Genomic DNA, 13435 nt, shown 5'->3' with positions numbered 1-13435 from the left:
AGCAAAGCTTGACTGTGCACGCTTATGTTTTCATGTGAAAACAATATAGACGTTATTCAATAATAAATTGAGTATGTCATACCACCAACATCATATTTTTGCTAAATTGATATCGGTAGTTATTATCATTTAATTTTGTCATTTGTTTTATTATTTTTATTATTATTATAACTTCGTTTGAAATTATTATAATTTTTTATAGAATTTTCATTTTTAAGTTGGAGATGTATGAAAACAACATTGCCATTTTTTTATCAAACCAAATTGATAATAGACAATTTTTTCGCTACCTCCAATTGCCTTCGTAGCGCAGAAGGCAGCGCGTAAGTCTCATAATCTTAAGGTCGTGAGTTCGATCCTCACCGAGGGCATTATTTTTTGCAATTATTTTTTACTTTATAACAAACTAGTAACTGCAAACTTATCGACCTCAAAAAAGCATTTGATTCGGTCTTGATTAATGGACTGATATACAAACTAGTCTCAAACAAATTCCCTGAGCATCTAATATACTAACCATAATAGACATGATAACAAATAAGACATTCAAGACATGGGATGGAAAAAACCTATCAACAGAAACATTTAATATAAAAAAGGAACAACAAGGAACAGTAAATTCACCAATACTGTTCAATATATTCACGAGTGCAATCATAAACATTGGATTTATGAACCAAAACAATAATACATACTCCATAGCATTTGCAGATGACCTAATAATTTATGTCGCTGCAAAAAAAAACAGACATAATACAAAATAAACTTGAAAAATTAGTGAATCAAGTAAACGAATGCTCGAATCAATTGGTTAATTTTCCAAAAACATAGAAGGTGCAACAGAGACAACATCCTAAAAAGGATCAAATGACATATGTCAAAAAAGAAAACAAACAATCAGCATTAGCAGAGAGCATAAAAGATGCGAGAGTCAAGAAATTGACCAATCACCCTAATAGTAATAAGCAAAGAACTTGATAAGTTTAAGGGTTAATTATTTCGCCTAAATAATTACAATGTAATATTGGCTATAATTTTAATGCGACGACAGCACTCTACTCTCTTAAGAGTTTCTACCCAATTGAGACTTCCAGAGATATTATTCCGGAGTTTTTTCGGGTTTTGTATATCCGTCCATTAATCCAGACCGAATCAAATGCTTTTTTGAGGTCGATAAGTTTGCAGTTACTAGCTTGTTATAAAGTAAAAAATAATTGCAAAAAATAATGCCCTCGGTGAGGATCGAACTCACGACCTTAAGATTATGAGACTTACGCGCTGCCAAGCTGCGCTACGAAGGCCTATGAAGGCGAAGAAACAATTGTCTATTATCAATTTGGTGATAGGAATGATTCTATTTGCCTACATAAACTATTTCTCTCCTATAAATTTATCTTAGAATTAGTCAATATGTAACTGTATTCATTTTTGACTTAAAAATTGGTGGACGTAACGAAACAATTGTCTATTATCGCCCCCACATAGAGCCCATTCATAGATAAAAATAAAAAAAAAAAAACAAATTAAATCTTGTAATTACATTTTTTTATTAATTTTTTGAAGGCCAGTGGAGGTAGCGAAAAAATTGTCTATTATCAATTTGGTTTGATAAAAAAAAAAGACTGACAATGTATTGTTGAAAATAATTAATCAACACAAAAAAAATATAGCTTACTACCAGAAATAGCAAAATCAAATTGAAAATAATGTGGATTTTTATTTGGTGACGACACAATTGTCTATCATCCCCCCCACACAGAGCCCATTCATAGATAAAAATAAAAAAAAAAAACAAATTAAATCTTGTAATTAAATTTTTTTATTAATTTTTTTTTTCTAATAATTTCCATGTAGGTAAATTAGAAAAATTAAAAATTAATTCAATATGAGTCAATATTGTAATAATAAAAAATAAAATAATCATAAATTCAATGGACCTGCTGATTTTGACAGTAGTGACAATTGTTTGTATACATGTAGGCTTCCATAAACGTAGCATCAGGAGCGTATATACCTTACCATAACACGAGAAATAATTTAAAAATAAATAAATACAAACACTTAATTTCTAGTCAATTAAAAAAAATTATAAAATAAATATATTTGCAATTTTTTCAAGCTTATATTAATATAATTACAGCAATAATTATAATATTTATTGATGTAAATATTAAAATATAACTACAGCACTGTTGAAAAAAAAAAATACATATCAGTAAAAGAGGAGAAAATAAAAAATAAAAAATAAAAACCACACCACTTCAATTGTAAGCGCCAGGCATACAAAGCCTAACTAATAAACAAAACTTCTATTTTTCATCTAAAACGAAGGCATAAAAAAAATACAACAATTGTTTAATTATAATAATTAATATACTGTTTAAAGTTACAGTTATATTGTTGTTGTATTATTGTAAATATAGACAAGTTATTAAACATCCCTATAAAACATCTGAGTCAACAACAGAAAATAAAAATAAAAAAGTAGGATCGTGTAAGCTCTGTGTGTGACATTTTGTCCTGACATTGTAAAATTAGATAAATTTCTGTTTTTTAAAACTATTATTTAATTGAAAATAACAATGGGTAGTACAGATAAAGCAGTGATAACAGGATTTATATGTAGACTTTGTAGTAAAATGAATCGTTTTGTTATTCATATTTATGGTGAAGAGGGTGAACGAATGAAGTTGGCTGAAAAAATAAATGCATATTTACCAATCACAGTGAGTATTAGTTACAACAATTTTAAAATGTTATTATTTAAACTAATTCATATGTTTTTTTTTTTAGGTCAAAATGAATGATCCATTACCAAAAACAGCATGTCTTCATTGTATAGAAAGATTGGAAGCACATCATGAATTAATGGAAAAAATATCATTTGCTAGACAACAATTTGGTATGGAAACAGAAATGAAAGATGTTGAACCAACAAATGTTACTGTTGATACAACAAATACATCATCAACATCACCACCATGTTGACGACACATACATTTTTTATCATAAAAATATAAAATGTTGCTCAATAAATTTTTGTTGATCAACAAAAAAAAATTATTATAACGACAACAACAACAACAATTTTTTAAAACAAATTTATTTAAATTTGTGTATTTTTCAGTTTTATTTTATTATTACTATTATGTTACTATTTATCATTAATTATATGATAAAGAAAAAACTTTTTAGATCATTTATTTTATTATTTTTTAATTTATTTTTATCTGTATCAAGCTATGAATATTAATATTCAAAAAAAAAACAATAATAAAACAAATGTTATTTACAATTTTTAATTACTATATTAAATACGTTAATTGAATTTTTTTTTTTTCTTTCTTATTTACAAGTGCATATATGTAGAATCTAATTGATTTATTTTTAAAATATTTAAACACAATTATTATTTGTTAATTTTATTTTTTAATAATAAAAAAAAAAAAATATAAATTAAATATCTTAAATTGTTTTATGTTTATATACTCAATTATTATTATTTTTTCTTGATTAAAAAATCTGTAGGTTATAAATTAGCTTTAACTATGTCATGATTAAAACGAAGAAAAGAAAAAAAAATTCAAATTTAATTAATAATAAAATTTGAATAGCAGGTGAAAAAAATTTTTAGATATTTATACAATTAATAAAATTAATCAAAGTATTTTATCTAAAAAAAAAAAAAAGAAAAACAAAATGAAAATGGCTGTTAATCAATTATCATTCATTTATAAAAAATAAATTGTAATAAAACTTACTGTATAAATAAGAAATTTTTAAAAAAATCATTTACCCATGTATGTTTTTTTGATTTAATCATTTTTTTTTTTATTCATTTATTATATGTTTATATATTATCATACTATATATATATATATATATATTAATATTTATTCAAATATATTAATTCTAATTTATATTTTCATTAATTGCATTTTCTTTAATTTCAATTACTAAACAAAAAAATGTTTTTTTTTCCCCATAAATATGACAATATTAAGAGAAATATTTTTTTTTAATTAAACCAGTACTTGAATTATAAATATATGCAAAAAATCTCAACTTTTATAATTAACAAACAGTCATAATTTTGTTTTATATAAAGTACGATTGTTTTTTTTTTTTATTTATCAATGAAAAAAAAAATGAAGATTTTTTTATTATTAATTTACAAATTTACCAAGTATGAGACGGTTATTATTAGTATAGTGTTACACTGGTTAATTGTTATTAATTAAAAATTTTTAAGATGCCAATTATTTTATTTTGCCATAAAAAAATATATTGGTATATTTGAATTATACATTGATAATATTCAAACTTATTATCGCAAATTAATGGAAAAAAAAATTGTTAATTTTTTAAAAAAAAAAAAAAAAAAGTTAAGTTAATAATTTTCCAATAAATAATTTGTACTTTTTCCCCTCACATATTATTGTGAAATTTTTTTTTTATCTTTCGAAATTTACGAGAACATTTTGTGTTCTAACGAAAAAAAAAAAAAAAAGAAAGAAATTCTTAAAAATAATATCTACAATTTATTAATTTATAAACAAATATAATAATAATCGAGGGAAGAAGCTATAAAGAATGGACGATATTTGACATATATATATATAAAAAAAAAAAAAAACAATTGAGTACTGATAGACATCAGAACTGATTCACCTCCATCAAATTGCATATTTTTCTTTTTTTTTTTTTTTGATAAAAAACATTGGCTGATTTTATAAAAATTGTATAAAACAATTTTATTTTTTTTTTTTTAAATTTTTCTCCATCAAGAACAGGCCTGTTGCATCTCTGCTTTAGCTTCCTTCATTGCTGCAATAAAATTTTTTATAAACAAAAAATAAAAAAAAAAATAATAAATAAATAAAACGAAAGAAAAAAATTTAAAAAAATTAAAATAAAATAAATATCAATAAGAAAAAAATAAAAAAATCTTTTTTAAATATTCAAGTACTGATGTTGACAATTTTAGATTTTTCTTTTTCGGCTTTTTTACGTTTTAATCTACCTTCACGTTCACGTCTTCGTAATTTTTTTCTTCTTCTTTCAATTCCTGAAAGTTCTAATTTAACTGCATTATATGTAGTTTTTAAATCTGTTAATTTTTGTTGAAGTATTGCTATTCTTTGACAGCCATCAAGTTCAGAATCTATAAATAAAATTGAAAAAAATAAATAGATATAATAATATTAATCAAAATTAATTTAAATTGAAAAAAAAAAAATAATTAAAACTTACCAAGTTCAACATAAAAATTATATTTTGTTGGTTTTGGTGATCTCGATGAATTAGTAATATCATTTAAACCATTGATATTAATCATTGGTGTTATAATTGTATTGCTACCAATTGTTAAATTGGAACTCTCACTATTATCATCACTATCACTTCCAGCATTATTGCCATGTCTTGTTTGTCTTGTACTTTGTCGTAGTGTATGTTTTTTACTACCAGTATTACTACATTCAGAATTTTTACGATTACGTTTTTTCTTTTTAGGTGATGTTGAATCTTCAATTGGTCGTTTAACAGCTTTTTGAATTTTTTGCATTGCATTCCCGGCTTCATTATTTAATGATGTATCATCTTCACTATAACCAGATTGTGCTTTACCACCAATACTATCATTATCAGCTTCAAAACTATCACGATTTGCTTTTGTATTATCATCAGATAATGGTGAACCAGTACCACTTTGTTCTTCAGTTCTTGGTGAACCAGATATATTTGATATTAATGAATCTGGTGTTGTTGGTGGTGTATTTTCCATAACAGGTGCAGCTTCATTACTTTCGCGACGATTTAATGGTTGTTGAATAACAGCTGCTACTGCTGCTGGTACTAGTACTGATGATAATGATGATGATGATGATGATGATGACGGTACTACAGTTGCTATTGCAGCTGCTGCTGCTGCTGCTGCTGCTGTTGATGATGATGATGATGATGATGATGGTGTTGGAGCTGAATGTGGTGGAGTTGGTGGAGGCGGAGGTGGTGGTGGTGGTGGTGGCGGTGGTGCAAGTACTGGTACTGGCTGAACAATTTTAGGCTGTTCAGGTATAATATTTTGTTGAATAGTTGTCATTGGTACTTGACAATTATTTGAAACATTTGAAGTTGAAGTTTGAATTGTACTTTGTCCACCAGATGATGATGGTGCACTCGCAAATGGCATTTCTAATAGTAATATTTTTTTATCATGAACATCATCTTTTCTTATTGTACGATCAATATTTGTATCATGCTCAGATACTTCAATTATTGGTGCTGGCGAACCTGGTATTTCTTCTTCACAAAGTAATAAATTCATATTTTCACTTTCTTCTTCAACTTTAACAGTAACAATATTTGTTTTTGTATCATTTAATGATGATGATGATTGTTGTGATTGATTATTTTGTTTAATAATATTTAATTCTGTTTTTAATTTCATTTCAAATGATATTGTTTCATTACGTATATTTTTATTTGTATTATTAAATTTATTATCATCTTGATTATCTGAATTATCAATAACTAATTTTTCTTCAGAATCACTTGAATCAGTTGAATCAACAAATTCTTGACTTATAATTTTTTTTCTTTTTCTATCAGTTTCTTTTGATGATTCAATATCTTGATCAATTTTTTTCTTCCAATCATCATTTGTATGTTTATCAATAATTTTTCTATTATCAATTGATTTTTTAATTTCTGTTTTTTTTTGTAACTTTAATAATTCATTGTCATATTCTTCTTTTTTCTTAATTGCAAGTCTTAGTGTTTCTTTACAACGTTCTTCTTGTTGTTGTTGATGTTGTTGTTGTTTTACAAGAGCTGCAGCTGCTGTTGCTGCTGCAGTGGCTGAAGCAGCGGCAGCAAGAGCAGCAGCAGCAGCAGCTTCTTCTTGTTCTTTTTTCTTTTCAATTTCAATTTTTCTTAAACTTTCAATTATTTTAGTTTTTCTATTTGTTATTGTTTCTGTTTTTTTATTACTACTATTGTCTTTAATATTTCTTTTAATTTCAATATTATCGTCATCACGTTTTAAATCTTTTGTTTTAGATTGTCTAAATGCTGCTGATAATTTTTCTTCAATTGATGATGTTGCTGGTAAACGTGTTGATATTGGTGCTGGTATTATTGGTGATGATACTGTTGTCATCATTGTTGCACCAGTTGATAATGATATAACACTTGATGCTTTTGCCTCTAATATTTTTCTTTCAATTGTTGGAGCAATTCTTGGTCCTGGTATCACAATTTTTGATACAATTGATGGTGTATCTATTATTTTTGGCACAATAGGTAATTTTTCTTTGTCTTTTTTCGTTTCTACAACAATATCTTCTTTAACATTTGTTTCTATTTTTTTTAATAATATTTTTTTAGCTGTTGTTGTTGTTGTTGTTGTTGTTGTTATTGTTATTGTTGTTGATGGTGTTGTAGATGGTGTTGTTGATGATATTTCTTGATGTGTTGATAATTTTTCAATTTCTTTTTCTGTTGTTTTATTTTCAATTTCATTTTTATCAAATAATTTATCATCTTTCTTTGGAGCTTCAATAAATACCGGTGTTAATACTGATGATGATGATTTATCATCAACAATTGGAGCAACAATTTGTGATGATACCAATGATTTTGGTGGAACAACAATTGATGGTTCATTAATTTTTTCATTATCTTTTGATGCTATGATTGTTTTTGTTGGACTAAAACTCTCAAGATTTTCATCAATTTTTTTAATTAATGATCTTCTTATTTTTCTTTTTGGCTCAATATCACCAACACTAGCAATTGGAGTTGATATTGATGTTGATAATAATGATGTATCATTTTTAATATCTTTATCTTTTGGACTTATTGCAATTTTTTGTTTTTTCTTTGGACTTTTTGGTTCTTCATCAAAAACACGTTTTTTAATAATTGATTTATCTTTATCACCACCACCACCACCACCACCACCACCAACACCGCCACCACTACTACTACCACCAGAATCACGTTTATTACGTACTTCAAATTCAAATGGTTCTGGTTCTTTAAATTCATAAACATCTTCAGTTGTTGTTGTTGTTGGTAATAATGGTACTGGTGTTATTAATTTAATATTATTATCAATTATTTTTTTTGTTTCACATTTAATATCTTTTATTATTGTATCTTCAATTTTTATTTTAATATCATCTTGTTGTTGTTTTTTAATATTATCTTTTTCAATTTTAATATCTTTTTTATTAATTTCAATTTCATTAATTTTTGGTTTCATATCTTCATCACCAGAATTTTCTGGTTCAACATGTAAAACTTCCATTTTAACAGCTTTATCAAAACCTTTAAGCTCAGAACGTATTTGATTAAGATCAAAATCACGTCCTTTTGGTGGTTCATCTAAACTCGTTGTACATTGTTCGACTGTTGTTGTTGTTATTGTTGTTGTTGATGATGCTGTTAATGAAGTTGTTATTGTTGTTGTAGCTGGAGTTGCAATTGTAGCTGTTGTTGTTGTTGATGATTTTGTTAATTCATCTTTTTCATTATCATTATTATCATCATTGTCATTATCATTATCGTTATCATTATCATCATTATCATCATCATCATCAATATCATCTGTTTCATCAGCATTACCACAACTTTCAGCTTCAGATTTAATATCATGTTGTTTTATAACAGTACGTCGTAATACACGTCTTGTTCTTCTTGGTAATACTTCTTCTTCATCTTTATCATCATCAACTTCACTATTTTCATCTGGTTTAATACGATCTTCAACTCTTCTTCTAACTTCACGACGACGACGTTCTTCAGTACCACGTGAACGTGTTCTAGCACGTTCTGGTTCAGTTGTATCAGTTTCATAAGCATCACTATCTTCACTTTCACTTACAACTGATAAATCTGTATGTCCAGATGTTCTACGTGTTCTTCTACGTAATTCAATACCAATATTTTCAACATTACGTGTTGTATTTCTTGTTGGTCTACTACTTGCTGGTGTTGCTGGACTTTTTGTACGTGAACTTGAACTTGCAACAGACAATGGTGTTGTTGATCGCATTGGTTGTGATGTTGTATCTTTTTCTTTATCTTTTGATGATGTTGATGCTGCTGTTGTTGTTGTTGTTGTTGTTGTTGCTGTTGCTGTTGCTGTCAACGATGATGATGATGAAGATGATGACGATGAAGATGATGATGCTGTTGTTGCGTTTGATAATGTATTTGATGATGATGATGATGAATTTTTATTTGATGATGGTGTAACACTCTGTGATTTTTTTTTACTTGTTGATGTTGTTGCAGTTGTTGTTATAAGTGCTGCTGCTGTTGCTGTTGTTGTTGTGGATGATGTTGCTAATGTTGTTTTATTATTACTATTAGTTTTATTATTATTTGTGCTTGGTGTTTGTGGTCGTGATGTTGTTTTTGTACGTTTAACACGTGTTTGTGTTACATTTTGAGCAATTCTTGATGCTTTAATCCATTCATCATAACGTGTATTCCAACCAGTATAATGTACAAGATAATCAGTTTCACCACTTTTAAGAACTTTTGAATCAATAACTTTAGCTTCATATGTTAATTTTGGATCCTGTGTATAATATACTTGTAAACGATCACCACATTCTATTGGTCCTTTATAATGTGGTGCTGAAATATCATTACCACTATTATCATCTTTATCACAACGTTGCTTATCATTAATATCTTCACGTTTTTTTCTACCTCTTTGTTGTTTTTTAATTTCATCATCAGTTAAACGACGTTGTTTAGTTGTATTACCACCACGTGTTTTATCTGGTTCACGTGATGGTGTACGTGTTTCTCTTGAATCTTTTATTTTATTATTATTATTATTATTACTATTATTACTAGTACTACGTGTTTTTGTTATTTCATCATCACCAGTATTTTTTTTACCTGATTCTTTTTTAATTACACTTGTTGTTGTTGTTGTTGCTGTTGTTGTTGTTGTTGTTGTTGTTGCTGTGGCTGTTGTTGTTTTTACACTACAACTTGATGATGACGATGATGATGATGATGAAGAAGATGATGACGAAGATGATGATGAATTATTATTTTCTAATTTTCTTTTATCATGTGATTTTTTTTTATTATTTGTTTCATCTTTTATTTTTGTTGATGTTTTTATACGATTTGATGGTACTGGTGTAAATCGTGCTAATGGTTTTTGTGATTTTTCACTACTTGATGATTCAGCACTTTCACCTTCAATATTAACATCACTCTCTTGTCCACTTGCTGATTCTTCAATTATTTCTTTTTTTTTAATAACTGATTTTGCAGTTGATTCTTCATCTTTTATTGATACGTCACGTGATGGAATTGTCGTTGATGTTGTTGTTATTGTTGTTGATGATGATGTCGTTGTCATTGGTATCGTTGTCATCGTCGCTGTCACTGTCGTTGATGACGATGTTAGTGATGATGGTAATGGTAACGTTGATGATGCTGTTGTTGTGGGTGTTATTGTTGTTGATGTCAATGTAGGTGTTAGTACAGTTGTTGCTGTAGTAGTTGCTACTACTGGTGTGATAGTACTTGGTAATGTTGTTGCTGTTACTAAAGGTGATGGTAGTGATGTTGGTGTTTGTGCTTGTGCTTGTGTTGATATTGGTGTAACTTGTGCTTGTGTTAATTGTGTTGTTGACAATGGTAAAGATGAAGATGGTACTGCTGTTGCTGTTACTGTAACTGTTGATGCTGCTACTGAAGTTGTTGTTGTTGTTATCGTTGCTGTTGTTGTTGTTGTTATTACTGTTGGTGTTGTTGGTATTGTTGCTGCTGTCGATGATGATGATGATGATGGCTGTGAAATAATATTAACATTTGTCTTTGAATGTTCTTGTTTAATTTTATCATCATCAATTAATTTTTTATTATCATCATCAGTATCAGTCTTATCTCTTTCAGTTTTAATCATTTGTGATGTTGTTGGTACTGGTGTATTACGATCTTTATCACGTATTAAACTACGACCTGGTCTTTGTTTTCTTGTTGTACCGCGTGGATGATTAACCATTGTACAACCAAGTTTCCTATAAAATTCTTCAAATGAATGTAAAAATTTTTTATATGCTTGTTTAACAAGATTATGTGTTGATTGATTTGGTTGTATTGTTAAACCAAGTCTTCTTGTTATTGATTTCCATTGATTTTGATTTGTAACACGATTATAACCACCTAGTTTATAAACAGCACGAAATAAACGATAAAGATCAATATCTTCATTTCCAATCATTGGACAATTATTAATTGGTGTACCTCTATCATCCATAAATTTATATAATTGTGCAACAAAATGATCTTTTTCTTCACGTGGTTCATCATCAGAACTATCTGAATCTAAATCATTATCTGTATCACTATTTTCACTTGATAATGAATTACCAAATAATGAATCTCTATCCCAATGTGGTGGTAATTCATTTTTTTCAATAAATAATAATGCTCTATCAACAGCAACTTTTAATCCACTATTATCAATTTTAATACCATGTTCTTTTGTAAATTGTATTGTTTCTTTTTTTGGTACAGTATAATAACGTGCATCTTTAAATGATCTAACAAGATAATCATCACGTACACGTATTCTAACAGTATCTTGTGCTGTTGGTGCAACAACAAGACCTGGAAACCAATTATCTTTTTTCTTTTTATCACCAAGTTCAACACAAACAACTCTACCAATTTCTGGCTCAGTTTCATTGCCCTCTTTACCACCACCAGTTGAACAAGATGGACTACCACGTGGTGGACTTTCATCATCTTCACTACTGTCATCTTGTGTTTGACGTGATCTTCTACCACGTCTACCACCAATAACTGGATTACCAAAATGTTCTGGATGTGTTAATGGTAACTGATCTAATGTTTCACTTTCAGCAAAATGTCTACCACTTTTAAGACATAATGCTGTTCTTCTTAATGTTGTTATATCACCATCATCAAATACAACAGTATATTGACTACAATCTTGTATTTTAGTTATTGTTGCTTCAACATATTCTCTTCTATCAGCATGACGTGCTTCAACTGATAAACCAACACGTAATGTACCTTTTATTTGATCATCAGCAACAGTTGCTGTACCCAAACCTTGTTTGTATGTTACACGACATTTGACAGAACGTACAACTTCTCGTATTTTAGCCTCACAAAATGCACCCTTGTATTTAGCACTCACCTCTGTGCCCTCCGACAGATATGGTGGATCGTCAGCCTTTATTAAAAATAAATAAATTAATTAATTATTAACAATAATTTATTAACATTAACATTAATATTACAATACGTTTTTTATTCGTTTCAACAAACGTATGGACATATTAATATGCACATAAATTAATTTACTCCATTTTTTTTTTTTTTTTTCAATATAAACTTTGACTCAATGGAGATAAGACAATTTACCTTTTTGCTTGCATTATTTCTTTTTAATTTAATATTTTTCATATTAATTTCATGACAAAGCTAAATGCCATATGAGTTAAAGAAAAAAAACCATGCGTAACAAAAGAGTTAAAAAGAAAAAAAAAAAACTACGACCCAGAATGAATAAAAAAAAAAAAAAAAAAAGAAAATGAAGATTATTTTATATTTATTATTATTTTTTTTTTTTTTCTTGTTCACTGAAATATTTTATATAATTTACAACACTATACTACTGTCTACTGAGCTCACTGCTTTCAGATGTACTGAATATTTTTAAGGGGATATATAAAAGAAATGAAAGAAAAAAAAAAAAATTGATATGACGCATTGGTTACTCCCGCTTGTTTGTGTATTACAAAAATTACTTACCAGCATTTTCATTTATCGTTCAACAGGCTCCATGTACACAAACTTTTTTTTATTAATTAGTTTCATGAAAATATTGATTAAATGAATTTATTGTATGTTAAATACAATAATTAATTTACTTTGTTTTAGTTTTTTAATGTTAATTTAGATTTTTTTTATATTGAATCTAAAAAAAAAAAAAAAATAAAACAATTTTATTCAAGTGAATATACACAACGACAAACTGGCTGTTCCAGTTTCTCTCTCTCCTCTCTTGCCAAGTGTTCCCCAGTCATTCCCACTTTTCCCCTTCTGTCAATAAATGCACACACATTGCACATGACTTTTTTTTTAATAATAATGTGTAATAATGGCTGCCAATGCGACTACATTTTTGCCACTGAAATTAATTAAAAAATACACACAAGCTTCTTTTTTTTTTATTCTATATAAAAAAAAAAGAAATAAACTTTTTATTTTATTTAATTAAATAACACAATATTATGTTTAATTTTTTTATAAGCTTAAAATTAAGGTTCACTCGTAAAATGGTGGCCATTTTGTTTATAATAATTTAAAAACATGGTAGCCAACTTGAAAATATACAGGTTGAATTTTAATAAAACAAAAA

At 27.4% G+C, this 13435-nt stretch overlaps 2 protein-coding genes and 2 non-coding genes across 6 annotated transcripts; 2 read left to right on the top strand and 2 right to left on the bottom strand.

Annotated features, from left to right (window-relative positions):
* The first annotated feature begins 298 nt into the window (after positions 1-298).
* On the top strand, positions 299-371 carry Trnam-cau. Its single transcript has one exon. It is a non-coding gene; the product is annotated as a tRNA-Met (tRNA).
* Positions 372-1227: 856 nt separating this feature from the next.
* On the bottom strand, positions 1228-1301 carry Trnam-cau. The gene has a single exon. It is a non-coding gene; the product is annotated as a tRNA-Met (tRNA).
* A 916-nt stretch (positions 1302-2217) lies between these two features.
* LOC122854740 lies at positions 2218-3062 on the top strand. The gene is made up of 2 exons (XM_044155680.1): positions 2218-2726; positions 2794-3062. The coding sequence occupies exons 1-2, from the start codon at positions 2583-2585 to the stop codon at positions 2986-2988; spliced, it is 339 nt and encodes a 112-aa protein (XP_044011615.1). The 5' UTR covers positions 2218-2582; the 3' UTR covers positions 2989-3062.
* Positions 3063-4597: 1535 nt separating this feature from the next.
* LOC122854661 (serine-rich adhesin for platelets-like) lies at positions 4598-13370 on the bottom strand. Of its 3 annotated transcripts, XM_044155531.1 has the most exons (4): positions 12436-12697; positions 5254-12244; positions 5024-5164; positions 4598-4827 (listed from the first exon to the last, which is right to left on the bottom strand). In XM_044155531.1, the coding sequence occupies exons 1-4, from the start codon at positions 12475-12477 to the stop codon at positions 4784-4786; spliced, it is 7218 nt and encodes a 2405-aa protein (XP_044011466.1). In that variant the 5' UTR covers positions 12478-12697; the 3' UTR covers positions 4598-4783. The 3 variants fall into 3 exon arrangements, with proteins under 3 accessions (XP_044011466.1, XP_044011468.1, XP_044011465.1); XM_044155533.1 differs by lacking the exon at positions 12436-12697 and adding an exon at positions 12826-13370 and having other exon boundaries at positions 4598-5164; XM_044155530.1 differs by having other exon boundaries at positions 4598-5164; positions 12436-12771.
* Between the last annotated feature and the right edge of the window lie 65 nt (positions 13371-13435).

Source organism: Aphidius gifuensis, linkage group LG4, assembly GCF_014905175.1.
Source record: "Aphidius gifuensis isolate YNYX2018 linkage group LG4, ASM1490517v1, whole genome shotgun sequence".
Classification (NCBI taxonomy): Eukaryota; Metazoa; Arthropoda; class Insecta; order Hymenoptera; family Braconidae; genus Aphidius; species Aphidius gifuensis.
Note: the sequence above shows the minus strand (reverse complement) of the source record. Positions and strands in the feature narration are given on the sequence as shown.

What these genes read in the sequence shown, in the direction of transcription:
- LOC122854661 (XM_044155530.1), bottom strand. Translation starts at nt 12,477, where the DNA reads ATGAAAAATATTAAATTAAAAAGAAATAATGCAAGCAAAAAG. An exon ending in GAAATAATGCAAGCAAAAAG is followed by an intron (nt 12,245 to 12,435) that starts GTAAATTGTCTT and finishes TTTTTAATAAAG; the next exon opens with GCTGACGATCCACCATATCT. An exon ending in TAATTTTTATGTTGAACTTG is followed by an intron (nt 5,165 to 5,253) that starts GTAAGTTTTAAT and finishes TTTTATTTATAG; the next exon opens with ATTCTGAACTTGATGGCTGT.
- LOC122854740 (XM_044155680.1), top strand. Translation starts at nt 2,583, where the DNA reads ATGGGTAGTACAGATAAAGCAGTGATAACAGGATTTATATGTAGACTT. An exon ending in ATGCATATTTACCAATCACA is followed by an intron (nt 2,727 to 2,793) that starts GTGAGTATTAGT and finishes TTTTTTTTTTAG; the next exon opens with GTCAAAATGAATGATCCATT.